A 27362-nucleotide genomic window follows, 5' to 3' on the forward strand; every position below is an offset into this window, starting at 1 on the left:
CAGGACAACACAGAGAAATCCTTGTCTCAGGAAAAAAAAAAATACAGTATTCAAAAAGATGTGGGGCAGAGCAAAGGGAGTTTTAAGATGTTTGCCACCACAAATGCCAGCATCCACAAGGCAGAAAGGTTTCAGTAAGCATTGCATGACAATGTGTGGCTCAGGGACTAGGAAAGTAGGAGCTAATGAAGGGGTGGTGGGTCAGCTGCTGACCCAAGAGCAAGCCCCGGAACCCATGTTAAAAATGCAGTAACAAAACCAAGAAGCACAGATGTGGTGGTGGGTTTGCACGCCAGCATGCCTATGGTGAGATCAGGGGTGGAGATAGGAAAATGGCTTAGAAAACTATAGGGCTGCTTTCTGGGGTACTTATCAAACAACAGGAACAAGAGGGACCTTGTCTTAACGGGATACAAGGGATAGAAGATGCAAACAAGTTCTGTCCTCTGCCCTGACATGTGAACTATGGCACACATGTGCATGTATGTGCACACATACACACATGTACAATCAGTCAATCAATATATCCTTAAAAGAACTAATCATCCAGGTGCTTGGGAAGCAGAGGCAGGTGGATCTCTAGATTCAAGGTCCGCCTGATCTACATAGCAAGATCCAGCCAGCCAGGGGTACATAGTAAGGCCCTGTCTCATGGCAATACAGAAAGAACTAACAAGTCCCACAATAGGAGGGAAGAATAAAGGTCTTGTAGAGATAAGTGAACTGAGACAAACACAGTGCAAACAACATCACAGAAACAAAGTTTGGTTTTACAGGGGGCATGATTAGCGCTAAGAAAAAAGCCTGGAAAGATTAAGTCAATGAGAAAAAAAGAGTCATTATAACTGATACCAAAAGTAATGTGAATAGCTATATGCTAACACAGCAGAAAATGGGTAAACTCCAGATGCAGAGTACGTTACAAAAGTGAGACATGAATAGAAAGCCTGAACAGACGAGCAGGAACAGGCTCAAATCTTCCATAAAGTTAAAGGAAGGGAATTCTTCCAAGTTCATTGTGTGAGGCCAACATTCATGACAGACCACTGACTGCACCACTAATGCATGTGCGTATGAAAATGTTAGCAGGGCAAGCCAGCTGAAAGCTTTGTTTTCCTATTTCACTTTATTTATTTGTGTATATGTGTATGTACAAGTTTCCAAGGTCAGAAGGTGAACATTGGGTCTTTTGGTGCTAGAGTTACAGGTCTTTGTGAGCCACCCCACTGAAGGTAGTAGAATGTGAACTCCAGTCCTCAGATGGAGCAGTAAGCAGTCTTTACCACTGAGCCATCTTTCCAGCCTCTACATTGTTTTCTGTGTTGTGTTTCTCACTACCCTGCAACTTACTGAGTAAGCCAGGATGGTAGGCCAGTGAGTCATAAGGATCTGCGTGTCTCTGTTTCCCCAGCACTGGGATCACAAGTGTGAACCCCCATGCCTGGCATTTCACGTGGCCTTGCACTCAGACTCAGGTTCGCAGGCTTGTGTTCCACCAACTGAGCTGTATCTGAAGCCCCTAGTCAGCTGAGTGTTAATGGAAGCACGAGAGTGCACTGGAGAAATGACAGTCTCTTCAGTAGATGGACTGCGAAAATTGGACATCCCTATACGGAGAATAAAAAGAAGTACCATGTCTCCTTTCACACATTAGTCAGTTTTGCTTTAACATAGTAAATACCCAAGAAAATTAATTTATAAAAGAAAAGATTTATTAGCTCACAAGTCTAGGAAGTGCTAGTCCTAGGTCAGGCACCGTTGCTTTGGGCTTCAGCGGGGATGATGGCAGTCATGAAGAATATCCACCAAAGCACACTGGCTACCTCATGGCCAGAACCTGAACAGAAAGCGAGAGGCTGGGGTCTGACTGTCCTGGTTAAGGGCACGCGCCACAGTGACCTAAGGGTCCTCCACGAGGCCTTACCTCCTAAAGGATCCTATACTATCCAGTAACAGTGCCCTGAAGACCAAGCCTTTTAATGCATGTGAACTCTGGAAAATTTTTGTTGGTTTTAAAAAATTTATTATTTCATGTGTATGGGTGTTTTGCCTGCGTGTTTGCCTACACACCACGTTTATGTAGTACCCTTAGAAGGCCAGCACATCTGAGGCATTGGATCCCCTGAGACTGGAGTTACAGATGTTTGTGAGCCACTGTGTGAGTGCTGGGAACTGATTAGACATTAATAGCTCAGGCTGCTCAGTGCAGCTTTGCAGCTGAGGATAGCACAGCAGGGCAACTGGCTGACAATAGTCTATCTCAAAATAGCTAGAAAGGACTTTGAATGTTGTCCAGTATGAAGAAATGATAACTAAGCTGATGGCTGTCCTAGTGCTCTGATCTGATCGTGGCACCATGTGTCATGGGTTGGAATGTCACATTGTACCTGTAGATACACTCAGTTGCTGATTGCACATGAAGGTGTGTATAAGAGAGTTGTGTGAGTGTGATGCTCCAGTTTGACATCTGTTATGCTTTATTCTGGGAGCAAGGATGACGACTGTCTTGCTGATGCTCCACACGCACTCAAGCTGTTGGATGGAACTTGGTGCCTGGACCTTGTCAGGTGGATGCTGAAGCTGACTCAGCTTTCCCATGTGCTTGCAATAGAATCTTTTAATATTTCCATTACATTTATTTTGTGTATGTACATATATCACAGTGTATATATGGCATAGATGTCAAAGGGCAACTTTGATGCTTAGCTTGTCCTATCATGTGAGTTCAGGGGACCAGATGGAGGTGGTTTGTGTTGGTGGGCACCTTCACCAGGTGAGCAGTGCCACTGGCTCCTGACTGTGCCTTTGGGGAAATGTTTGGCAGGAAGATTATGAATTGGAGGCCAACCTGAGAGACACAACAAGATTCTGTCTCAAAAAGGGAAAAATATTAACATGCTAATGTTTATGTTATAATAAACATGTTTATGTTTATTATAGTAATTGATAAGACAGTGTTTATTATAATAACATATAATTGGCCTTATTTAAATCTTTTTTTTCATTTTTTTCCTCCCTCAGTTTTTGTTTCTCTCCTCCTTTCCTACCTTCTGTTTGGTTGCTTATTATTTTTATAATGTGCATGGGTGTTTTGCTTCTTTGCATGTCTGTGTACCATGTGGTGCCATCAGATGGTTCTGAGCTGCCATGTTGGGTGCTGGGAATCGAACCTGGGTCTTTACAAGAGTAACAGGTACTCTTCACTAGAGCCACCTCTCTGAGACCATCTTTTTTATTATTTTGATAGGCTCAGGTATTCTGATGTTTGTTTGTTTGTTTGTTTGTTTGTTTGTTTTTAAGTCTCTATGCATAGCTCTGGCTGTACTGAAACTCACTGTGTAGACCTGGCTGGCTTTAAATTTGTAGAGTTCCACCATGCATGCCTAGCTAGGTATTCTAATTTTTTTTTTTGTTTTGGCTATGTGTTTTTGTTAACAGATACATATTTAATTTTTGTTATTAGGATATGCATAGTAATAGGTTTCATTATGATATTCTCATACATGCCCACATGTGTTTTAAACAGGTTCCCTCCCCTTCACTCCCTCTTGTGCCCCTTCCCACACTGGTGGCTTTCCTCTTTCCACCTCCCTCTCCTGCTTTCATGTCTGTGTGTGTCTGCATGTGTCTGGCCATGGATGAAAGGTTATTTACAGGATCATGGCACCTTACTAGTGGCTTTTCAACTGACAAAAAGCTCCCTTCTCTCCCCCAGTGATTATAAACTGCTTCTCCTTGTCTGCTTGTGACAAGATGGTAATGGGCCCAATCTTGTGCAAGCCACGGCTGCTATGAGTTCCAGAATGCCCTGGCTGTGTCATACCCAGGAGATAGCACTCCATGACGGCACTCCATCTCATCCTTTGGCCCTTGTCATTTTTCTGCCCTCTCTGGGCGAGTTCCTTGCACCTTGAGGGGCTGAGATACACTGTTTAGGTGTGAACATCAAAGTCTCATCACTTTGACCAGTTATGATGAGCCCTGCGAGAGGACTTTCTCGGACCAAAGCTCACAGCGGCCCTACTCTGTACATAGTTATTCAGAAGGCAATGTGATAGGCACATCATGTCCAGTTAGTGAAACAGTAGGTGTAGCTTGCCCTCCAGGCCTGCGGTTTCCCTGGCCACAGGCTTTTAATCAGACAGTACCAGACATGAGTTTCCTCCTGCGGGACACACCTCAGTTCTCAGAGAGCAGCTGTTTACATGCTGTGCTAGAGCACATCTTGTCTAGTGGGGTCCACTCTGAGTCAGGCTGTGGATGACACTTCTCCCCGAGCCGCTGGAGTCACTGTCTTCAGCACTGTGACGGCTACTGTTGAGAGGAACCTTCCCTTTCAGTTCCAATTTGATTTTCTCATGTCCTGGAACTAGGGTATGTTGGTGTCTTTAGCAGTAGGGTCTGTCTAAGGGTTTTCATTGCTGTGAAGAGATATCATTGTAATTTTAATTTTTTCAAATCCTACTTTTAATAATGGTTTTTGAACACTTTAACCTCCCTTATAGCCCACCACCCACCAGAGGTAGTGGAAAAGAAAGGTTACGGGGAAATGGATCTGTTTAGAAAGGTTCTTTGGAGCAACTCCAGTCTGTGCTGTCTGGAAATTGGCAGTTCACAGGTTAGCAGCAGCAGCCCAGTCCATTTGCAAACTCTTCATGGATGTTCCAGCATTCCACTTTGGTAGTGTTGGGATAGAAAACATGAATCAGCAGCAATGGCATGACCTAGCAGAGACAGCCAGGCCTCAGCCTCTGCTCAGTCAGCAGGATTGGATCAGGAGGGATGCCAGGAGTAGTTCTTGGCTATGCCTCTCTCAGCAAAGCGAAGGTCATCAAAGACAAGAGACCAAGGGTTCACAGCTAGCTCTATAACCAAGCTAAGCCCAGCCTCCATCACTATCCATCAAGCCCTTTTTGTATGCCCTTCAAACATCATGTGTCCTCCACGTGTCTTGCCTCAGTACCTGTGTCTGTCTCAGCTGACATCACTCTGCCAACCAGCCCAAGTCCTCAGAAGTAACAAGAAACTGCAGCACACCACCAGAAGTTTTTTGGTGCATTTCTCTCTATGGAGTCAGCTATGCAATGTAAGGCAGACCAATACATGTGTGTTGTTAGCAAACAGTCCTTCATCATGTCCTTTCACATGCTTGCTTTAGCAGAACATCCTTTCTCCTGCGTCTGTTTCAGCAAAATCTTCCTTCATGAGTTTTCCTTAGCCTTTCACCTGTGTCCAGTTTAACAAAAAGTTCCTTCATGTGTTTGCACCAGTAAAACACCATCCAGCACAGCTGACTTTCCAAAGAACCCTTAACATTCCACTTCACACCATGACAATGGCAACTCTTTTTTGTTTTGTTTTGTTTTTTGGTTTTTCGAGACAGGGTTTCTCTGAGTAGCCCTGGCTGTCCTGGAACTCACTCTGTAGACCAGGCTGGCCTCAAACTCAGAAATCTGCCTGTCTCTGCCTCCCAAGTGCTGGGATTAAAGGCGTGCGCCACCACTGCCTGGCGACAATGGCAACTCTTATAAAGGAAAACATTTAATTGGGGCTGGCTTAAAGATTCAGAGGTTCAGTCCATTATTGCCATGGCAACCTGTAGGCAGACATGGTGCTGGAGAAGGAGCTGAAAGTTCTACATCTTGATCTGCAGGAAGCAGGAGACTGTGTATCACACTGCACATAGCTTGAGCATAGGAGACTTCAAAGCCCATCCCACAGTGCCACACTTTCTCCAACAAGGCCACACCTTCTAATAGCGCAACTAACTCCCTGTGGGCCAAGCATTCAAACATGAGTCTATGGGGGCCATTCTTAGTCAACCACCACAGGGCCTTACCATCTGTCATAGTTTGAATCAGAATGACTGCCAGAACCAGACATGTGGCACATGCCCTTAACCACAGGATTCAGGAGGCAGAGAAAAGTGGATCTCTGTGAGTTGAAGTTCAGCCTGCTCTACAGGGAGAGTTCCAGGACAACCAGAGCTACATATAGAATCCATGTCTTGAAAAACAAAACAAAACAATAACAAAAACAAACAAACAAGAAGAATGGCCTTCAGAGGCTCATGTAATTGAATAATTAGTCACCAGGGAGCAGAACGCTTCGAAAGGATCAGATTAGGAGGTGTGGCTTTGTTGGAGGAAGTGTGTCACTGAGGGGTGGGTTTTGAGGTTGCTACAGCCCAGGCTAGTCCCAGTCTCAGTCGTTGTCTATGGATCAGGATATATAATTCTCAGCTACTTCTCCTGCATCATGTCTGCCTGTGTGCCACCATATTTCCTGCCATAATGATAATGGACTAAAACTGTAATCATGCTCCTAATTAAATGATTTCTTTTATAAAAGTTGCCTTGGTTGTGGTGTCTCTTCACAGCAATAGAACAGTGCCTGAGAGACCATATAGTTCTGGTAGGTAAGCAATCACAATGACAACTGCCTATGTTATTTTGAGGACCTAGAGGGCTTCCCTGACTAACAACTTGTATGGAGGTAGTTCACCCCTGGCATTTAATAACTTAAGGCTTCTGGGAGCAGCTTTATCCACCAATGTAGAGTACCTTTTTTTTTTTTTTTTTGTCTTCATTTCCTTATTTGTTTTGTGTGGAAGTTGTGGCATGCCCATGCCATCTAGTTCTCCACCATGTGGGTCTCAGGAACTGAACTCGGATGTCACTTGGCAGCAAGGGCCCTTACTCTGTTGAGCCATCTCTATTTTGTTTGGTTGGATTTTTTTGGTTTTTGGTTTTGTTTTGTTTTGTTTTGTTTTGGAGAAAAGGTTTCTCTGTGTAGCCTTGGCTATCCTGGAACTGGACTTATAGACCAGGCTGGCCTTGGTCTATACAGAGATCTACCTGCCTCTGCCTCCCGAGTGTTGGGCTTAAAGTCTTGTGATGCCCATTCTGAGCCATCTCTAGATTTACAATTTTGCTTTGTCCGCTATCGAAGTCTCCTTATGAGTATTTCATCTGTCCTTAGTGTGCATGACCTGCCCCTCCTCTTCCTCTTCCTCCTCTTCCTCATCCTCCTCTTCATCCTCTTCCTCTTCCTCCTCTTCCTCCTCCTCCTCTTCCTCCTCTTCCTCATCCTCCTCTTCATCCTCTTCCTCCTCCTCTTCCTCCTCCTCTTCCTCCTCTTCTTCCTCCTCCTCTTCCTCCTCCTCCTCATCTTCCTGCCCCTCTTCCCTCCTTCAAGTCCATCCCTTCCACTTCCACAGCCATGGGAGTTTTACTGCCCTTCTCCCTTAAAGCCTTTCCTCACAAGGGCTTCTGTATAGTCTCCTGATCTCTGTGTACACTCACTCCCACATAAATCCACATATATAAAAATTAGAAGCTAAGGTCTCTATAAGAGAGAACATGTGTGTGCTGTTTGTCTCTCTGAGGCAGTTACTTCACTTAATATAGTATTTCCTAACTCCATTTTGCTGAGATTTTCATAATCTCATTTTTTTTTACAAATAAATTTTCTCTGAATATATACCACATTTTTATTAACCATTCATCAATGGGTGAATGTCTAGACTGATTTCATTTCCTATCTTTTGTTACTAAAGCAGCAATAAACATGGACCAGGAAGTATCTTTGTGGTAGGATATAGACCCCATGTTTTAGTTTGGTTTTTCTTCAGTTTTTCCATGACTCACATTCTCATGAAACTCAGGCCAAGTTGTCATGGAACTGTAGGCTAAACCTCGATCCACTGAGTCCTGGGAAACTATGAACAGTGCTTTAGTCAGGTCCACACAGCATGCAGTGAACTGAAGCCCTGTTGAGAGTGAGCCCTTTGCTGCCTGAGCTTCTCCCTGCACAGCTATGGACTTTGTATGCTAGTGTTTATTCAAAGTGTTTGTGGTTCTGAGTTTTCTGGCGAGGACATTAGGGTCTTTTATGTCTAGATAATATCTATCATCTGTACACATGGATACTGCGACTTTTTCTTTTCTATTTGTATCTCCTTTATTTCCTTCTCTTGTCTTGTTGCTCTAGCTAAGACTTCAAGTACTATACTGAGCAGGAATGGAGAGATTGATGTCTTTACTTTATTCCTCCATTATAACATGATGTTGGCTTTGTTTATCTTATATATTTATTATGTTGAGGTGTTCTCTCTCCATTCATAATATCTTCAGTGCTGTTACCATGAATGGACTTTTATTCTTTTAATAACCCTGACTGTCCTGGAACTCACTCTGTAGACCAGGCTGATCTGAATTCACAGAGCTCTATCTGCTTCTGCCTCTTGAGAGCTGACATTGAAGGCATGTGCCACCACACCTGGCTAAATGGTCATTTTGTCGTTTTCATGTGTTTGTTTTTCAAGGGACTTGTTGAGAATGTCCACATCCGTGTTTATCTGGCAGGCTGTCTGTAGTTTTCTTTTGTTGTTGTTGTTGTATTGCTGTCTCACTTGACATCAGAGTAAGTCTGGTTGTAAGATGAATTTCAAAGTATTCTTCCTTTACTATTAGGGGATAGTTGGAGAAAGATTGGTTTTAGTTGTTTGTTTGTTTTTAAATAAAGGTCATGTAGAATTCTGTAGTGAATTCCTTTCAGCCTAGACCTTTTTTTAGTTGGGAGATTTTTTTTAAATTAATGTTTCAGTCTTACTGTTTGTTATAGATATATTTCAATTATTTACCTTCTCTTGGCTTAACTTTGCTTGGAAATGTAGTGAAATGTAAGTTTTAATGTTTTCCCTTTATGATTTTCCTGACTGACATCAGCTGTGCTGTCTCCCTTTAGTCTCTGTTTGTTGGTTTGGGTGATAAAGGGTCTCCTGTCCCTGTCTTTGATTAGTTTAGCTGAGGACTTACTGCCTTTGTTTACCTTTTCAAAGAGTTGGCTGTATCGTTGACTCTTGTCTTGGGTCTGTTGTCTTGTTTCCATTTCATTTACCCTGGCCTTGATTATTTCTGTCTATGGCTTCTGGATTTGGTTTGTTCTTGTTTTCCAAGGCTCTGAGATACACCATTAAGTTATTTATTGGCAGTCTCTGATTTTTTTTTTTTTTTTTTTAATGTAGGCACAGTTGCAGCATGCTCTCACGGTTACCTCGTGTTACATTTTCATTTCCATTCATTTCAGGACTTGTAAACTTCCTTCTTATTGCCTCAGTGATCATTGGCCATTAAGCAGTGTGTGCTTCACTCCCCAGAGTTTGCAGATTTTCTGTGGTTTCTCGTATTGATTTCTAGCTTTATTTCATTGTGGTCAGATATGAGATGTTGTTTCAGTTTGTCTGTATTGTTGAGACTTGATATATTTTAGATGATCTGTTTTAGAGGAAGTTCCATGGGCTGCTGAGAAGGATGTGTGTAGTCTGTAGTGTTTGAATAGAATGTATGTATCTATAATGTATGTATGTATTATGTAGATATCTGCTTAAGTCCATTTGAACTTTATTACTGAGGTCTGTCTGTCCATCTATTTTCCTTCCTTCCTTCCTTCCTTCCTTCCTTCCTTCCTTCCTTCGTTCCTTCTTTCCCTTGTTGGGATGATATTTGACACTGCACAGAGTACGGTATTGCAGTTACTGTGCTGATGTTAATCCATTACCTTACTGTGTTATATTTAATACTATTTATTGTATAAATTAGGTTCACCTCTTTTTCGATGAGTATATGTTTGAAATTGTAATTTCCTTTTTTTTTTTTTTTTTCTTTTTTTTTTCTTTTTTTCTTCTGTGACAGGGTTTCTGTAGCTCTAGCTGTCCTGGAATGACATCTGTAGACTAGGCTGGCCTTGAACTCATTGAGATCCTCCTGCCTCTGCCTCCCTAATCCTGGTTCTAAAGACCTGTGTGGCCACACCCAGCCTGTAATGTTCTGATGAGTTATTCCTTTCATCACTGTGAAGTGGTCTTTACCTCTTTGACCAGGTTTGGGATTTGTCAGATAGTAGAATAGTGACCGTCACTGACCCCTCAGCAGAGGCACCTTCTTGCAGTAGATAACACAGACTCACAGCTAGGCAGTATGCAGAGAGTGAGAGATTTTGAAGCACTTAGCCTTAAATGGGATGTCCTCATAACAGCCCTGCCCTCAGAGCTCAGGGGTCTGTGCAGAAGAGGAGCTGGAAAGAGACACAAGTGCAGGTGGACCCAGGGACACAACTCTTTACAAACACATCGGGGCTGATGTCCACTAGAGTCTTAGAAACCATGATGGCACAGACAAGACCTGCACAGTCAGCAGGCCTGAGTCCCAGCACTGAGAAGGGAAAGTGGCACAAGCCCCAGCCCAAGCCAAGCAGCTGTTTGCAGTTGGCACCCGCTGGGTAGGGAAGGTGAGTTTTCTCCACTGGGTATGGAGGGCTCACACTCTGGAATGCTTGGCCAACACAAAGCAGGCTCTATGTGGTTTTGTTGTTTTGTTTGTGTGTAGTTACTTTTATATTTTGCTTAATTTTTTTCTTTTTGTTTTTGTAAGAGAAAAAGAATATGAAATTCACTGGGTAGTGATTGCTCTCAAGTTTAATCCCAGCACTTGGGAGACAGAGACAGGTAGAAGATCTGAGTTCAAGATCAGCCTGGTCTACAGAGCTAGTTCCATCACAGCCTAGACTTCACAGAGAAATCTGTTGAAACAGGTTTGCATCAGATCCACTGAGCAAGCTGCAAACCTGTTAACAACCAATGTATAAAGGGGATCCCTCCCCCTCCCCCTCCCTCCTCTCTCTCCTCTGCCCTCTCCCCTCTTTCCTCTCCTATATGTATATATTAATGTTACTTAGCATATGTATGTGAGCGGAACCTGTGTGTATGTACTAGTATATAATTTATTCTGTGTGTGTTTGTATGTGTGTGTGTGTAAAACCTGTATAGACACTAATATATCAGTTACCATGTATGTGTGAATGGAACATGTGTGTATGTACTAATATGTCTGTTATCATGTGTGTGTATGTATATATGTGTTTCTATAAAACCTCTGTATATGTACTAATGTACCATGTGTGTGAGTGGAGCCTGTGTGTATTAATATGTCAGTTACAGTGTGTGTGTGTGTGTGTGTGTGTGTGTGTAAAACCTCTGTGTGTACTGATACGTCAATTATCATGTGTATATACTAACATGTCTGCACTTCAGAGGCAGAGACAGTTCCAGGACAGCTAGGGTTATGTAGAGAGACACTGTCCCTGTTGAAGGAAGGAAGGAGGGAAGGAGGGAAGGAAGGAAGGAGGGAGGGAGGGAGGGAGGGAGGGAGGGAGGGAAGGAAAGAAGGAAGAAAGAAAGGAAGGAAGGAAGGAAGGAAGGAAGGAAGGAAGGAAGGAAGGAAGGAAGTCGGTCTCGTGATGACTGCTTGGTTGAGGAATGTAGATGGGAATTGTAGCTAGGAAGAACTGTAGGAAGGTGTAAGTGTTTTAGGGGCTGAGAATAAGAGGTAAAGGTACTGATTCTTAGGTAATACAGACCTGCCCTGTGTCAGGAGGCTTGAGCCATAGAGACCCTGCAGACCCATCTGTGGTTTTTAGAACACACAAAAGAAAAGGGGAAGAGAAAGCTAAGAAAAAAATAAGTCAGATAGGACAAGCACAGCAGGACCACGTTGCCTGCTAACTTGACATCGATAGTGTATAAACAAAGAGTAGGTGTGGGGTAGAGATACAGCATATGAAAACTCTCTTGTCTGATTGCTGGACTCTGCACTCTCTCCATTCCTTCCTCAGCTCCCAGAGCCCCCTCCCCTTGCTGACAGCTGCTCTCTGATGGGAGGGCTGGTGGTGCTCCCCGCTTTGCCCTCCTTGGATGATTGGGTTAATGATGCTGCCCCAGTGTGAATGTTACATTGCAGCAGGCTCCTTCAGAACTCTAGCACCTGTGCAGCCTTTTCCTCTTTAGACTTTAGATCTGGACACTGCATGCATCTAATTCAAAGCTACTTTCCCACAGTCTTGCAGTGCTCAGGTTTGTTGGGTTTGATAGAGTGACACTTGGTCCAGGTTTCTCACTTGGGCTGCCAAGCTGCCTTTGAAAGGATGTACCCCTCCTGCTGGGGCACTTGCTAGGACTGAGCACCCAGTGAGGCAGTGAGAGGGTCTTCTGGTGCCTCCTGGTAATGCTGCTCCTGGCCTGGGTGTGGCATTTGCTCTACCATCTTTGACTCTTCTGGTCACTGTTTCCAGTCTCCTCAGACTGTTCCCTAGAAATTCTGGTGGACTGTGCCCAAGTGTCACCTGATGTTTTTAGATTTATTAAACTCATCTATTTTTTAAGGTTTTTTTTCAGAGTGAATCTTTTTTCTTACTTCAAATAAAACCTTAGAACTCCATAGTTCCTGCATATGTTCAGATGGATACTAGAGCAGGATTCTGGGCATCCCATTCTAGCTTGCTCTGTCTTATTCCCTTGATCTAAGCTGTCAGCCAGCATGCCTCAGTGACTGTGTCTGCTCCCCACAGCACTGGGGTTTAGTGTGCAATTAGGTCTGGGTGCTGGAAATCTGAACTCAGGTCTCTGTACTTCTGTTACAGGAGCTCTTACCCAGGAAGCCATCTTCCCAGCCTGCCATTGTTATGGTTTTTTGTTTTCTTAAGATTATAGATTTTTAAATTTTAGTGTGTCAGTATGGGTATTCTGTCTGAAAGTATGTCTGTGTACCACATGCATGCAATGCCCACAGAAGCCAGAAGAGGGCGTCAGATCCTCTGGTAATTAGAGTTAGAGTTGCTAGTGAGCCACTGTGTAGGTGCTGGGAACTGAACCCTGGAGCCTCTAGAAAAGCAACCAGTGCTCTAAATTGGTGAACCCAGCTCTAGCCCCACTGTTGCATTGTTTCTTTGACCCAGGGTCTCTCTACACAGCCCTGGCTGTCCTGGAACTCACTATCTATGTAGATGAGGCTGGCCTTGAGCTCATGCATTCAGACCTCCCCTGCCTCCTGGGATTAAAGGTGTGTACCATCACACCTGGCTAATGTTAGGTTTTTAAGGTTTTTTTAAAAAATGTTTTTAAAGGCTATTGATGAGGGCCGGAGGGATGACTTGGAGGTTAAGAGCATTGGCACTCTTCTGGAGGACCTTGGCTTGGTTTCCAGAACTCACAGGGCTGCTCACAACCCTATATAACTCCAGTTCTAGGGCATCTGACACTTTCTTCTGACCTCTGTGAACACCAGGCATACATGTGGTACACAGACAAAACATTCATACATAAGAATAGTAAGGCCATTTGTGCTCATTGCAAGAATGGCAAGGAGAAACTTTTTAGTTTATTTTATGTATATGAGTACACTGTAGCTGTCTTCAGACACACCAGAAGAGGGCATCAGATCCCATTACAGATGGTTGTGAGCCACCATGTGATTGCTGGGAATTGAACTCAAGACCTCTGGAGAAGCAGTCAATGCTCTTAACTGCTGAGCCATCTCTCCAGCCCTGAGGAGAAACTTTTACATCCATCCAGGTACTTGTCATTTCTTCTCAACCTTCCTACAGAAGGCTAGAGAAAAGAAAAAGAAATTTAATTTTTTCCTATCATTATTCCTGATCCAGGTAAGTATCAAATTAGTGTATTATATGTGGGTTGTATTTGCATAATTTTAAAACTTATTGTTTCAGTTGCTGATTTGAGTCTTGTTTAACTTGTTTAATAAAATTTAGCTTGGGATTGGGAGAGAATTTCCAACAGTTTTTAAAATAACCTTAAACATACTTCCACCATTTTATTATAAATTAACATAAAGCCGTGTCCTCAGAATTAACTTGATAAAAAATCAAGTTATCCTTTAGCCCCAAAACATTGAAGATTCCCTATATTCTGCAATATTAAATGTTCATGCAAGATTAGTTTTTATATAAAAATAAATAAGCATGTCATCTTAGCATACAGTCTTGCTGAGGTTTACTTGTTGCATTGGGTTTTGATCTCCCTCTCTTCGTCTGTCCTTCTCTTTGTCTGTCTGTCTGTCTGTCTGTCTGTCTGTCTGTCTCTCTCTCTGTGTGTGTGTGTCTGTCTGTATGTCTGTCTGTCTGTCTGTCTGTCTGTCTCTCTCTCTCTCTCTCTCTCTCTCTCTCTCTCTCTCTGTGTGTCTGTCTGTATGTATGTATGTCTGTCTCTAGGAGAGGGGTGAGACAGGGTTTCTCTGTGTAGCCATCACTACACACTCACATCCTAGAACTCACTGTGTAGACCAGGCTGGCTCAAGCTCAGAGGTCCTCCTGCCTCTGCCTCCCAAGAGCTGCCCAGCTGGTTTTGACATCTCTTCCGTCTACTTTAAGATAGAGGAGTTGCTGCTGTTTACTTCTGTAGTTTCTCTTGGCCTTGGCCATTCTCACGGCCTAAGCCATACTGTCTTGTGCAGTGTCCCATGTCTGGATGTGTCTGTTTCCTCATGGCCAGGTTCATGTTTGAACATTGTCAGCATGGGTTCATGGGATGGTGCCATGGTGTCTTACCACATATCACCAGTAGGTAAGCTCTACCTGTTGTTTAGCATTGGTGGCACCGGCGTCCATCATTTGGGGAAGGTGATGACAGCTAGATGTTCATTGTGAAGGCACACTTCCCTTTTGTGACTAGTAACCTTAAAAGAGTACCATGGAAACCCAGTTCCGCTCAACCTTTTACCAGATTGGATCTTTTTCGGATATGATTTGGGATGTGTCCCTTCTACCCCAGTTTGTTTTCCGTTGCTGTCACACCATGACCAAAAGCAACTAGGGGAGGAAAAAACTTATGTGGCTCACCTGTCCTGATCACAGACTGGCATCGAGGGGATTCAGGCCAGGAACTCAAGCAGATGAGGCAGGAACTTGAGAGACCATGGAGGAACAGTGCTTAACTCCATGGCTTGCTCGGCTTGCTTTCTTATGCAACCCAGGACCACTGCACAGGCATGGTACCACTGCCAGTGGGCTGGGCCTTCCTACATTCAATCATTAATCAAGAAAATGCCCTCCACATACTTGCCTGCAGGCCGATCTGATGTAGGCATTTTCTCCATTGGGGTTCCCTCTTCCTGAATGACATTAGCTTGTGTAAAGTTGACATAAAACTAGTAGTGCAGTAGAGTCAGAAAGGGAGCCTCTCCTTGAGGATAATTTTGAGGCTGCTGTGGTTTGCCCAGGGGGGACAATGTTATCATCTACTGTATGGGGGCCAAGGGCCTTCAGCACTTTCAGGGCACTTTGTAGCATTTATTGGAAAGGCATTTTCCAAATCACCAGGTTGTCTCTTCTGTACAATTTTTAAATAAACTGTCTCCCTTGGACATCTTGAAGAACCAGAATGTATTCTGGCTTTTTTCTGATGGCTTAACTTCCTACTCATAGAGAAAGAGGCTGGGTTAGAGCCACACAGCGGCACTGTACATGGGCCGAGTAAAGGGGCTGCAGCCTCCACCAAGGGCGGCCAGGGGCCAGGGGCCAGGAGAGATAGGATGCTACAATTATTCTCAATTAGATTAATAAAGAATAATTAGATGTCATAAATCAAGTAATCGTAGGATATTGTCATAGGAAAAATATGTAGGTAGAATTAATTAGTTTTCAAATAAAGCGTTTATTTTAATTGCCTGAAATGATGGAGCCCTTAATTGTTGATGCATCATTTTGGCCTGAGCTTTTCAGCTGTTGTAACAGCGTGACGTGACGGGTTTGTTCCCTGCATTTCTGGGGAGACAATAGAGGAGGCCCTGATTTCATCACCTCCCAATGAGCCTTCTGCTGTAAGGTTCTGGAAACTCCCACCATGCCGCAGGCAGGTGGCAAGTGTGGGCTGAGCTTGAGCTGGCACTGGCCAGGTCCTGGTGTGAGAACTCTTATACACATGTGCATGAATGTGCATGTGAACACAAGTGTACACATGTGCTTTAGTGTGTGCCTGAGGGTCTGTATGCCCCTGCATATGGAATGCATATGAAGGGGGTGCGTCTATGTGGGTGGGTGTTTATGTTTGCATGTGTAAGTGTGAACATCTAGGTGTCTGTGTATATACACATGGCTACAGTATGTGTGGTGTCTGGATTGCACCATGTGCCTACAAAGGTAGCCTGTCAGAGTTCTTGGCCAAGACCCTTGTGGCAAGATGTCCCTATACTGGCCTTGGAGCTTTCCTTCTGGGTGATCATGCTGTAAGAGATGAATTTGTTGGCAGTGGTGGACCTGAGGCCTGTAGACCTGTATCTGGCATGAACACAGCTGGGCTTTGGAGGACAAACAGCTGCCCTCTGACTCTGACCTTCGGGGCACCTGCTTGAGGCTGTTCTTCCAGCATCTGTGATCTGGGGCATGTGTCTGAATGACAGTGTGAGGTCTTGTCTCTCCTCTAGCCGAAGGCACCCTCACATTTTTGAAGAGTTACTTAGCTTGTAGCAATTGATGAGTTTTATTTAGCTAAAGCTTCTTCCCTGCCCACCCTCCCCCCCCAAAAAAAAAAGAAAACCAAGAGAGGGGATTTGGCAGTTTGTTCATGCATTCCTGTGACCTTGTTTTCTTTGAAAGCCCTTGAGGGAGACAGGGTCCAAGAGTAGAGTTAGCCCAGGAAGGGCTTGACCTGGTGGGACCTGCATCAGGTCAGTAGGACTACATACATGTTTCATCTCATGCATGGGTTCAGACCTCACTGGCCTGGCACAGCCCTGATCATACCCCCGTCCTTCTAGTCTACCCTCCATAGGGCCTAGTGGCCTCCTGGGAGCCTGATTTTCTGGCTGTTGTGTGCCTACTTTCACTGTGGTGTGGCTCAGAGCCTGTACGTTCACTTCTCCTAACAGAAGAAAAGGTGAACACATAGGACATGTGGATCTGGCACTGGTGGAGGCACACTGGTGGTCACTGAGCCTGATGGGATGCCTGGGGAGGCCGCCCAGGACGGAAGGCTCCGTAGCCTCTCTTCCCACGTCCCCCCAGACTTGAAGCCCAGTCTCCACTGTAGTAGAATCCTGCCTAGCAGTTCCTTTGCTCTGGTCTTTTCCTTGCTGTGTTCCTTTGATGGCTGCAACTGCCACCCAGGTTGAGCAGAGCTGCCTCTCCTTGCTGTACGGGCTGCACGAAAGTAGGGTAGGATTTACCCTTACCCGGTGGAAAGGCTCCTGCAACGAGCTGCTGCAGCCCCCGCTGTCTCCCTCTGACCTTTCCCCCGTACCTTCATCCAGCTCGTGGCTTGTGAAGAGCAGCCAACTGGAACTGGGGTGGTGTGAGAGGGGTGGTCTGCGGAGGTTGAATGTGTGGTCCAGGGCACTGGAAAGTTCTCTTTTGCAAGGTAGACCCTAGCAGGTCTTAAATACAAGTCCTGTGACTTGAGGAGTGGTCTCTCTGCTGGGGCAGCAGCTCTGTGGGTGTGACCAAGTGACTGGTCCTGCTCCTTCCTGGCTGTTCTGCCCCTTGGTGACACATGTCTTGAGAGCATTTCAGGCACATTCACAGGAATCTGGGGCAGCTCATTCTAGATTCCTGCCTTAGTTTCTCAAAAAATAAAAGTCTTCTATGCAGAGTGGCTCTAATGAGAAGATTTGGCAGTTCAGGCCGTGACCCAGTGGGGCTGTTTGTGGCATTCTCAGCACTCCACATAGCTCTCGTTTTGCAAGCATGTCTGCTGAGCCGCTGGGTGCAAGGCAGGGGCAGCGCAGTCCAGACTCCTCACATAGCCATGGGCAGGAGTGGGATTTGTCACCCAAGCACATCATTACTGTACTTTAGGGAGGAAAGAAAAATGACTCCAGAGGGGAGGGCTTCTGAGGGAGGTACAAGAGTAAAGCCTGCTTGGGAAAGGCCTCAGCCTAGTTTGTGTCAGGATGAGCACTGTGAGTATGCGGGGTCACTGTGGGAGGAGACAGTCTGAGTTCCTGACTCGTGGACCATCACAGGGACAAGGACCAAGACAGTGGGTTCTTGTGAGAGAGATTAGGCCTAACTCTGACAAGTGTCACAAGTAGGGTCCATAGCAAGCAGCAGGTAGGGAAGAGCATAGACAGAGGAAAGAGGAGAAGCGGCTGTGGGGTCGGGCTGACGGTGGACCAGGGGAGCAAATGTCACTTTTGGTGGACAGTAAAGGTTAAGGGCCTTCATCGTTCAGAAAGCATGCAGATGATATGAGGGTGATGGTAAATGGACTTAGGGTTTTGCTAAAAGTATTCATATGGGCCCACAAGAATGCCTAGGAGCCTGATCCAGTTTGGCCAAGCAGAGGCTCCTTTTTGGTTGTGCTGGGAGTGAAGCCTAGGGCCTTAAGCTTGCTAGGCAAATACTCTGCCAGAGAGGCAGCAAGGGCTGTACACCATACCCAGGCTGTGCGGGTCAAGAAGGACAGGCTTGGAACTTGGTGATACCAGAGCTGATACATAAGTCGGGGCTACAAGGTGGGGAGAAGGTGACAGCTGGCAGCTGGGGTAAGCTGGGCTGCACTTACGGCAGTCCTGTGGCTATGCCAAGACCTGGCCATTTTTTAGCCACAGAGTCTGTCTGCACTATGGAAAACAGAATCCTTTTTCCAGAAAGGACAAAGTTAGGTTCTGAGCCAACAGCTTTTTAAATGTCCCTCTCCGGCTGCCTTCTGTAGGTATGTAGAGCTCCTGTGTCTCACATGACTTCCCTTGTACCCCAGGACTGCATTTACCCACATGGCAGCTCTGTTCCCACCACCGCCTGGTCCCAGATTTGTCCTCCGAGGCACGCAGTCAGCTGTGAACACACTGCATTTCTGCCCACCATCCCAAGCTGCAGAGAATCCACTCCTTTTCTCAGGGTGAGTAACAGCTGTCCTGCCTCAAGCCCAGGGCGAGGTCCAGCCTAGGCTGCGTGGAGTACAGTGCTGTCTAAGGTGCTGGTGGGGGGCACCGTGCAGGGAGTGTGTTTACCTCACTTTCAGAACCTGACCGACACACTGCGTTCTGAACTACTTGCAGGGGCAGAGAATCATGTCTCTTTGTCCCACAACACTGAGTTCTGACAAAGAACCCCCATCCCCTCGCCCTTCTGGCCACCTTTTCTGGAAGGGAGGCTTGTCTGACCTTTGGTCCAGAGTCAGCCATCTTACAGCGAAATCTTCTCCCGCTGAAGTATCTTCATCCACTGGCTGTGTGTGGTGTTGGCCTGGAGTGTTCAAGACTGCTCCAGCCCCTGATGTGCCTATGCCTGACTCTTCTCCAACAGATCTCAGAATGGCCTAGTGCACATCTGGAGCCTACAAACGAGAAGAATAGTTGCCACTCTAAATGGCCATGGGGGCCAGGGTGTAATCTGGCTAAAGACACTGCCGCAGGGACACCAGCTCCTCAGGTGGGTTACAGCATTACAAGGGAGGTCCCAGGGGATTTATGCTGGGAACTCTGTAGAGCAGATGGCAAACTGAATGAGTGGGGTGGGGTGGGGGTGGATCTGGCCAGCTTGGCTATAGGTTGTGGACAATGTGGGGCCAGCTCCAGCTTTCGGGAAGCAGACAACTCTGACTTGTCAGGTGGAATTATCCTTTTCCCTGGGGCCCTTTGGTGCCCTGAGACAGGTCTGGGAGGTGCCATTTGACACAGCTGCTACCAGCCCAGCAGGCAGCTGAGGGAAAGGCTCTGGACTCTGTGGCTTAGAAGTGGACAGAGGTAATACTGGGACAGGGATGGATAAAGCAGTCCAAGCCAACTGGTATGAAAGGTGTGAAGGGTAGCCTGGGGTGGACACTTATAAGCCACCTTATCTCTCAGCCAGGGTGGTGCAGCTGCAGCCCCTCCACAGTCCCCACTGAGGGTCAGGAGGCCTGTGGTGGGGGCTTCGGGTGTGGAATGCCCAGGTGCATTTGCACTGCACTGGAGACCACAGCCCACCAAAGCTACCTGGCCTCAGCTGTGTGTGGGTCCAGGTTTCTTCAAGAGGCCCTGGAAGGGGATTGGGCTTTCATATCTAGCGAGGCTGGAGGACCCCAGCACTGGTCGCACCTGGGCCACTAGAGCTGACCCAGCCAGTATTTCTTTACTTTTGTCATTGTGAAACCACATACTTACAGGCCTGTTCAGGAGTATGCAGACCCTTGTGGCACCTGAGTAACCACTGCCCAGTCAAGGACGGCACTGTAGCACCGCCCACTGCGGAGTCAGTGGCAGCCAGGACTGCTATACTGTCTTGCTGTGTTGTCTTAAAAAAGAGAAAATTTATTTTATGAGTTTCTTTCTCAACTTTAAGTTAGGAGAAAAAACCTGGAAGACTACCAGGTATTTAATGCACACCTGTGGTCTTGGTGCTCTGGAAGCCAGACAGGAGGATCCTGTGACTTCGGGATACTCCTGGTTCCTCCCCATTTTTCTATTGGACTGATTGCATTTTTCTTATTGACATGTGAAGTCCTTTTCATATTTCAGATAGTATCAGTATTCTCCTATCACAGACAATCTCTGCAACAGGATGGTGTGTATTTTTATTCTCCTAGGGGTGTCTTCATGGAGTCATGTTGGCCAGGCCTTCCCCATGTGGCCATAGAGAAGCCTATGCTAAGACATGGATGGGCATCCTTACCTGTCTCCGGAGCTCACTGTTGCTTTGTTTAGATCCACAGTTTCTCTGGAATATGCTGCTGATGTGGGAGGCAGGCAAAGCCTGCCTTCTGTTCTTCACCGTAGATTCAACCCTGTTGACAAAAGTATCCAAGGCCATAGACAGGAAGAAAATGCTAGCGGCTGCATGTGGGCATGCTCCACCGCTCCCTGTATAAAGATCTGAGATAAAGTCTCTTCGGAAACCTGGATGTTGTGTTTAGAAAACCGATGAGCCCGGGTGTCCATGGTGGCCCTAAATTGCCCATACTGTCATTCACCTTTGTTCAACTGTGTGTTCTATCTGCACGTGTCTGTTGACGCTGACCTCTAAGCTCTGGGCTGACCCACAGCGCTATATGCTCATCAGCTCTTTGATAAGGAACCGTATATCTATTACTGGCTCCCATATTTGCTCTGCCAGAGTGGGCAGAGCTGATACCTGTAAGGAGCCAGGCCTGCTCAGGGCCACTGTTTCTACAGTTATGTGTGGTTTTGCCCATGCTGTCTTCGGTACACTTGTCTGTGTGCCTTGGGTCCACTTCTGTTTGAGCTTCCTGGCCCAGTGTCCGGTCATCCACACAATCACAGTGCCGTTCCTCATAGGCTCCTGGCTCTCACTCAGCTCGCTGGGGATGTTTTCATTGTACACAGTGACAGTCACACTGACTGTGGGTCTGTGGGTTTGGCACAGCGCTGTCGGGTGTCCATTTCCCCAAGGCCACAACAAATAGCCTGTCTTCCCACAAAGCCCAGAGCTACTCACTGTGGTTAGGTCTTTCCTGGTTCTCTAGCTCTTCCTTTTCTAGAATGTCACAGGAGTGTAGTTACATGTTGTAGAACCTTCAGATCTGGCTTCTTTCACTTAGCAAATCACAGCTCAGCATCCTTCCAGCTGTTGCCTGAGTCAGCCGTCGGCGGGCGGGCGCGGTCCCTTGCCGAGTGGCACTCTGTGTCACAGCACACTTGGCCATTGTTTTGTTGCAGAGCAGCTGGGTTGTTTCCAGCTCAGGTGATGATGCATAGAGCTGCTGTCAACATGTTTGCATGGCATGTCAACATGCTTGCATTTAGAATGAATGCTTGCATGGCGTTTACAGTGAATGTAGGTCTCAGACACACTTTGGAAGAGACCTGAGTGAGACTTCTGAGTCTTAAAGACAGTTTACAGAAAGGAAAGGGGTGCAAGGTATGCTTTAGTGGCACTAGAACGGCAGGAGACTGGCCATAGGTGCATGCCTCCATGTCCATATCCTTAGTCTACTGACTGTTCCGGCCTCAGTGCCCTGGATACCAACTCAGATGTGAGCACTGAGAGGGAAGCCCTCCTCACTGAGGCCCTCAGCCTGGATGGCGTGAAGCTTACCTAGCCATCTTCTGGAAACGTGGTTGCTTTCAGCATGGAAGGGCTAAGGACTGTATGCTGGCCCAAGTGGGCACATACATGCTTACAGTGTCTCACAGACCCTCCCATTGCTTCATCAGCCAGGGCCGGGACCTGCGACTGTGCGCGTGGGACTTGGCAGAGGGCAGGAACACCATCATGGACTCAGTTCCACTGGACAGTGTGGGCTTCTGCAGGAGCTCCATCCTGGTCAGGGGACAGCTGTGCTGGATGCTTGCTGTGCCAGGGAAGGGCAGCGATGAGGTAAGAACCAGCCCCTGGAGCTCCTTCCATACACTAATGGCACTGGCTTTGTCCTGACCCAACACACTTGTCCTCCTCCAGTAAGGAGGGCCTAGTCCTGCTGCTGGACTCTGCCTGCTGCAGGTCTGTGGCTTACCTGCTTCACTGTAGCCCCAGCAGCCTCCGGCTGCTCATCTGTGATGTCACACCCTTTCAGGGCAAACGTTGACACTTAACATAACACTATTCCAGGAGGAGGGCCACTTAGAGCTGTGTCCAGGCCTGAGTATATGTGTTCACACATAGACAAGCGTACATATCCATTCACATATTCATGTACATAAACATAAACACACACACAGAAGAATCTCTAGAGTCTAGAAATTGGGGCCTTGGTGCACTGCCAATAGAGACACAGTGAAGAAAACTGAAGCAACAGGGGAGTTCACAATGAGGGACAGAGCTATAACACAGTGAAAATGAAGATTCTGGAGGCTGAATGAGTAGTCACAGACCTGGGGAAGGGAAGAGAAAGCCCAAATTCAAAATCCAGAATGGGGGCAAGTCTGGAAGCAAGAAGAGGGACAGAGGAACTCCTGGGCCTCCGGGCCTCCTGTGAGACAAACTGTTCCACAAACTGGTAAAGGGAAGGAACAGGAAAAAAGGTATCTGAAAACCACACCCTAGTTGCAATGAGGCCAGAGTAATGGGGAGTCCAGGAGATGGAGTCAGGTGCATCCCAGAACCCTCTGCTTCCTGTGAGAACAAACTAACCCTGTTCGGGGCTTCTTTCTATAGAATCAGCCATCACCCTGTTTGCAGAGTCATGGCATAAGGCATGGCCAGTGGTGAGCAGCCAGAAGGCCAGGACTATGCTCCGACCCAAACGCTAAGAGTGGGGATACTGCACTCCACACACGTGCATTCTGAGGAGGGTAGTGCAGCAGCCTGAGGATGCAGAAGTCAAAGATACACACTGTGTACAGCCCCCAGGCCATGACAGGAAGTCATGAGAGCTTAGAAAGACCTTACTACAGTAGCAGGGAGAGGCTGGATGGCAAGGGGCCTTAGGTGGGAGCTGTTCAAATTTGTTCTCAGGACAAGAGGAGGAATGTGTAGGAGTCTGATCTGGGATATGTACTAAGAGTGTAGCAAGCACAGCAGCCACCTGTATCAGAAGCAGGATCCCAAGGTCAGAGCCAGGACCCATACCTGCCTCGCCTGCTTCCCTGGGCCTCTCGGAGCCTCCTACAGACACTGGCGCTTTCCACCTGGCACCCAGCTCCACTTTTTTTTTTTTCCAGAAGGAAAAAATGCTAGGTTTGGGCAAGTGTGGCCACCCAGACAGCCGTGAGGGGTGGGAGCATGCTCCCAGGCGTTGTTTGGGCCTAAGCCAGCTGTGCTTTTCCAGGGCCCAGTTTAGGCAGATTCCAGACTGACTGGAAAACAACCATTTGCCCAGCATGTTCTGGCTGCTTATGAAAATGCAATGTCCAACAGTTGAGATGGCTCAGTGGTTAAAGGTGTCTACTGCCTAGGCTGACAACCTGTGTTCAATTTCCAGACCCCACACAGTGAAAAAAGAGAGCTGATTCACAAAAGTTGTACACGCGTGCATATGCACACGTGCACACACACAGACACACTCACTAACAAATAAATGTAATAAAAATTGTTTTGAAAATACAGTGCCACTGCACTGAGGACAAGGGCCAGGAAGCTGGTTAAAACTACACAGGAGCCTGTGACCTCCATAGACAAAGACTGTACTGATCCATGGCCGAAGGGTGGCTAAGCCCTCTTAACCCTCAGAGTGGCATTTTGTGTGGCTATGACTTGGGATGACCTAGTACCACCTGCCTTGCTGTAGAGAAAGAAGCAGTTCCCCTGCCCCTCACATTAATAAAACTTTTAACAGGTTTTTGGCAAACTGGCAAGAATAGTGTATGTAGCTCCTAATTGGTGATTTAAATGCAATCATGAACAAATAAATGCCTGTTACTATCTCATTATTTATGAACTAGATCTTCTTGGAGACAAAATGACTTTTGTTGGGCAGCAGCCAAGCCTAACCCAGTACACCAGCCTGATCTGCCAGGGCCATTAGGAACTGCCTACTCAGTGCTGCTGGCTGTGGAGGACCATGGGCCTGAGGAGGCAGGACTGTGGATAAGAGCCGCTCCCCCCAACCCCCGCCTTCCAGCCTGGGAGCAGCTCTGATGTGGGCTTGCAGGCTCACTGCCACTGTCCATCTCTACTCCCCTGCAGCAGCTCTGCCTTCCTACTCTGTTAGCCTCTGTCCTGGCTTCCTCCAAACATACCCCCTTCCCTTACTACCTCCCACAGGCAGCCAAGGGTTCTTCAGACTCCAGTCTGTCTCCCAAAGGCCTGAGCATGTTTCCCTGCCACTATGAAGGCAGAGGCTGTAAGACTCACCTACAGCAGATGGAACAGAGAGCTGTGACCATTTCTAGTGCTCACTTGGGTATTAGTCCAATCACTGTGCAGACCCTGGTGAGGTTACCCTGCCAGAGAGCACCCTGGCCACCCATCCATCCATCAGAAGTGGACACATCATCAGGACTCTGATGGAGCAGGCTGTGTGCTTGGCATTCTGCACTGCCTGGAAGCTGTCCTGGACTCAGGTAGCTGATATAGAATCATCTCTATGGCTGTGGCAGATAAGGCTCTACGTGGCATAGGTTGGAAAGGGCAACACAACTCTTAGGTGCCCAGGTTCTGGCTCCTCAGACATACCAGGTATGTGCTGTCCAGCTGATGCCCCCCACCCCTTTGGAACTGTGATGCCATGTGTGTGCAGAAGAGCATGAGAAGCAGGCTTGTATTGTGTTCTTGCTCTTGCTGATATCTGGAGAAGCTCTGGAATTCCAGAACCCACTCAGCTCCATGACTCCAGAAGGTTTACATAAGCCTCACAGTGCAGTAGAACCCCACGTAGATAAAAGACATAGGAAACATCTGGTTGATACTAGGCTGCAACATGTCATATGGGGCTCTTCTGTTCCCTGGGCTCATAAGAGAGGTGTTGCATTCCCCCAAATGAATGAAGATACAAGGTTAGCACCTTAGACAGGATGTCTGGGAACCCAATCCAATCTGGTCCCTGGGCCTTGGCTATCTACTAAGAATGATGCTGGCCAGGATATAAACAATCTTCTTGGATTTCCATACCTACATGGGAAGCTGGGCCATGTGGGCCACAGGCCCATCTCAGCCTAGGCATGGAAAGGCCTGGGCAGCTCAGTAGTCCAGGTTGGCAAGTCGGGTACTTGGGTACTAGGAAACCAGGATTCAGTGGAGCTGGCCTTGGCTCTAGGTAACATGCTGATTTACTAGGCTGGTGGTGGATGGGTCCTAGGCATTCTGCACAGATTATGCATCATTTTACATGCCTGAGATTATTCAGAGAGGGCCCTTGAAAATCCTACCCAGGCAAGGGAGACAAGCAAAGGAGGGAGAATGACCAAAGTAAGTAGGACCAAGTAGACCAGGCTTTGCCCAAATGACAGGATGGGGAAAGGCATGTGCTAGCTACTTGCTGGTGAAACGTTGGTCATTCAGGAATGATGTGAGTGTTTGTTTTGTGAGGACCCCAGGAGCATCTAAGCTCTCAGCCTGTGCAGACTAATTAGGAGACTCTGCTCTCAGGTCCCTACAGGGAGAGGAGCAGACAGAAACTCGCAGCAGCCTTGGCTAATCGCCTTAAACGTCTCTTGTTTGCATAGCACAGACTTGGCTTGGCATCAGCCCAAATCAGCTTGTTTTCTCACTGTCAGGTTCAGATTCTGGAGATGCCATCCAAGACGTCAGTGTGCACCCTGAAGCCGGAGGCAGGTGCCAAGCCAGGCATGCCCATGTGCCTGGGGCTGTGGCAGGTAAGACAGCATGTGCCAGCCACACCCAACAGCCCTGAGTCATGCCCCACTCAGGGTTGGATTTGTCATCAAATCTACAGGCACTGTCCCTTAGAGGACGTGTGTTTGCTGTCCTCTGTGGCCCAAAGCTGCCTGGACATTAGGTTCTCCTGAGATGGCACTGGCGCGTGGAAGGCATCCCAAGAGAAACGCTGCAGAGAAGACAGGCATCCATGCCCGCCATCCACAGACATGGCCCGTGTGCCGTACAGATGCCCATGTGCAGCTGTGAGGAGAGCACAGTGGGGTCAGCTGTGGGACCCGCTCCCAGAACAGGCCCTTTTCCTCAGCACCTTGGTCCTTGGCTCTGCTGAAGCTGAAGGAAGAACTGACTACTGTCAGCCTGCATGGACCTCGCTGTGCTGGGCATTCATATTTTCCACTCCTTGACCTTATAGAGGTCCCAGGAACATTGGCATGATGATTTCCCCATGGTCATTCCATGGAGGTCTACCCTGCAGCCATTTTCTTTGGTCTTGACTGTTTTTTTCTGTTGGAGGGTCAAATGCTCCTGGGGCTGCTGCAAAAACTAGGGCCCAGGTAGACATCACAGCCTAAGGTCTGGAGTTGTACGCCCCACAACACGCACTCACGCATGCGCACGCACGCAGAGGCCCAGACTTTTTCAAGGTAATGCTTTCCCTGGCCGCATCCAGGTCAGCATTTTTACTTCCTGGGTCACTTCTGTTTACAGTATTTTTCTGCAAGGAATCCCAGAAGCCTCAGCATCAGTATCTTATCTGGTACAGACATAGCAGTAGGAGGGTTACAGGGTATCACCCATGCTGAGAGGGAATGTAACCCTTTGGCCGTCCTCCTAGTAAGTTTTACCTTGTGGCTCCCTGCCTCTTTGAACTCTTCTAAAAGTGAGATGAGATGAGATGGGCTTGTTCAGTTTGGAATTGCCTGCATAACCCACAAGAGGCATGGGAAGGGCACCTCTGTGCCTGCCCCAGGGATTCAATCTGTCTGGATGGCACAAAGATTTCTGGCCTGCTTCCAGTTGGCTTTCTTTGCAGTTTCCTTTTTAATTTTTATCTTATATGTCTGGGTATTTTGGCTACATGAATATATGTGTACCACTTGTGTGCCTGGTACCTGTGAAGTCAAAGGATAGCTTTGTATCCCTGTAACTGGATTACAGATAGTTGTGAGCTGCCGTGCAGGTGCTGATACCCAAGCCAGGGTCCTCTGCAAGAGCAGCTAGTGCTTTTAACCACTATGCGATTCCTCCAGCTCCTTGAAGTTTCTTAACTGAGAGGGTTGAGTTAGATTTCAAGCATCCGTCCAGTAAGCTGACCTAGTCTGCTGCCTTTGCTGTATAGCTTCCTGGAGAAAAGC

At 47.0% G+C, this 27362-nt stretch overlaps 1 protein-coding gene across 3 annotated transcripts in view; it reads left to right on the forward strand.

Moving 5' to 3' along the window:
• Gnb1l (G protein subunit beta 1 like) overlaps positions 1-27362 on the forward strand; it is a 63584-nt gene that overhangs the window by 20902 nt on the left and 15320 nt on the right. For 2 of the 3 annotated variants that reach the window (XM_034515514.2, XM_034515513.2), the window contains exons 3-6: positions 18548-18688; positions 19096-19221; positions 21945-22107; positions 25884-25982. In XM_034515514.2, the coding sequence (XP_034371405.1) occupies positions 18564-18688; positions 19096-19221; positions 21945-22107; positions 25884-25982 (513 nt within the window). In that variant the 5' untranslated portion in view covers positions 18548-18563. The remainder of the gene's footprint in view (positions 1-18547; positions 18689-19095; positions 19222-21944; positions 22108-25883; positions 25983-27362) is intronic. The other variant, XM_076942624.1, reaches the window with a different exon arrangement.

The sequence above is a fragment of the Arvicanthis niloticus genome, chromosome 12 (assembly GCF_011762505.2).
Source record: "Arvicanthis niloticus isolate mArvNil1 chromosome 12, mArvNil1.pat.X, whole genome shotgun sequence".
Lineage (NCBI taxonomy): Eukaryota > Metazoa > Chordata > Mammalia > Rodentia > Muridae > Arvicanthis > Arvicanthis niloticus.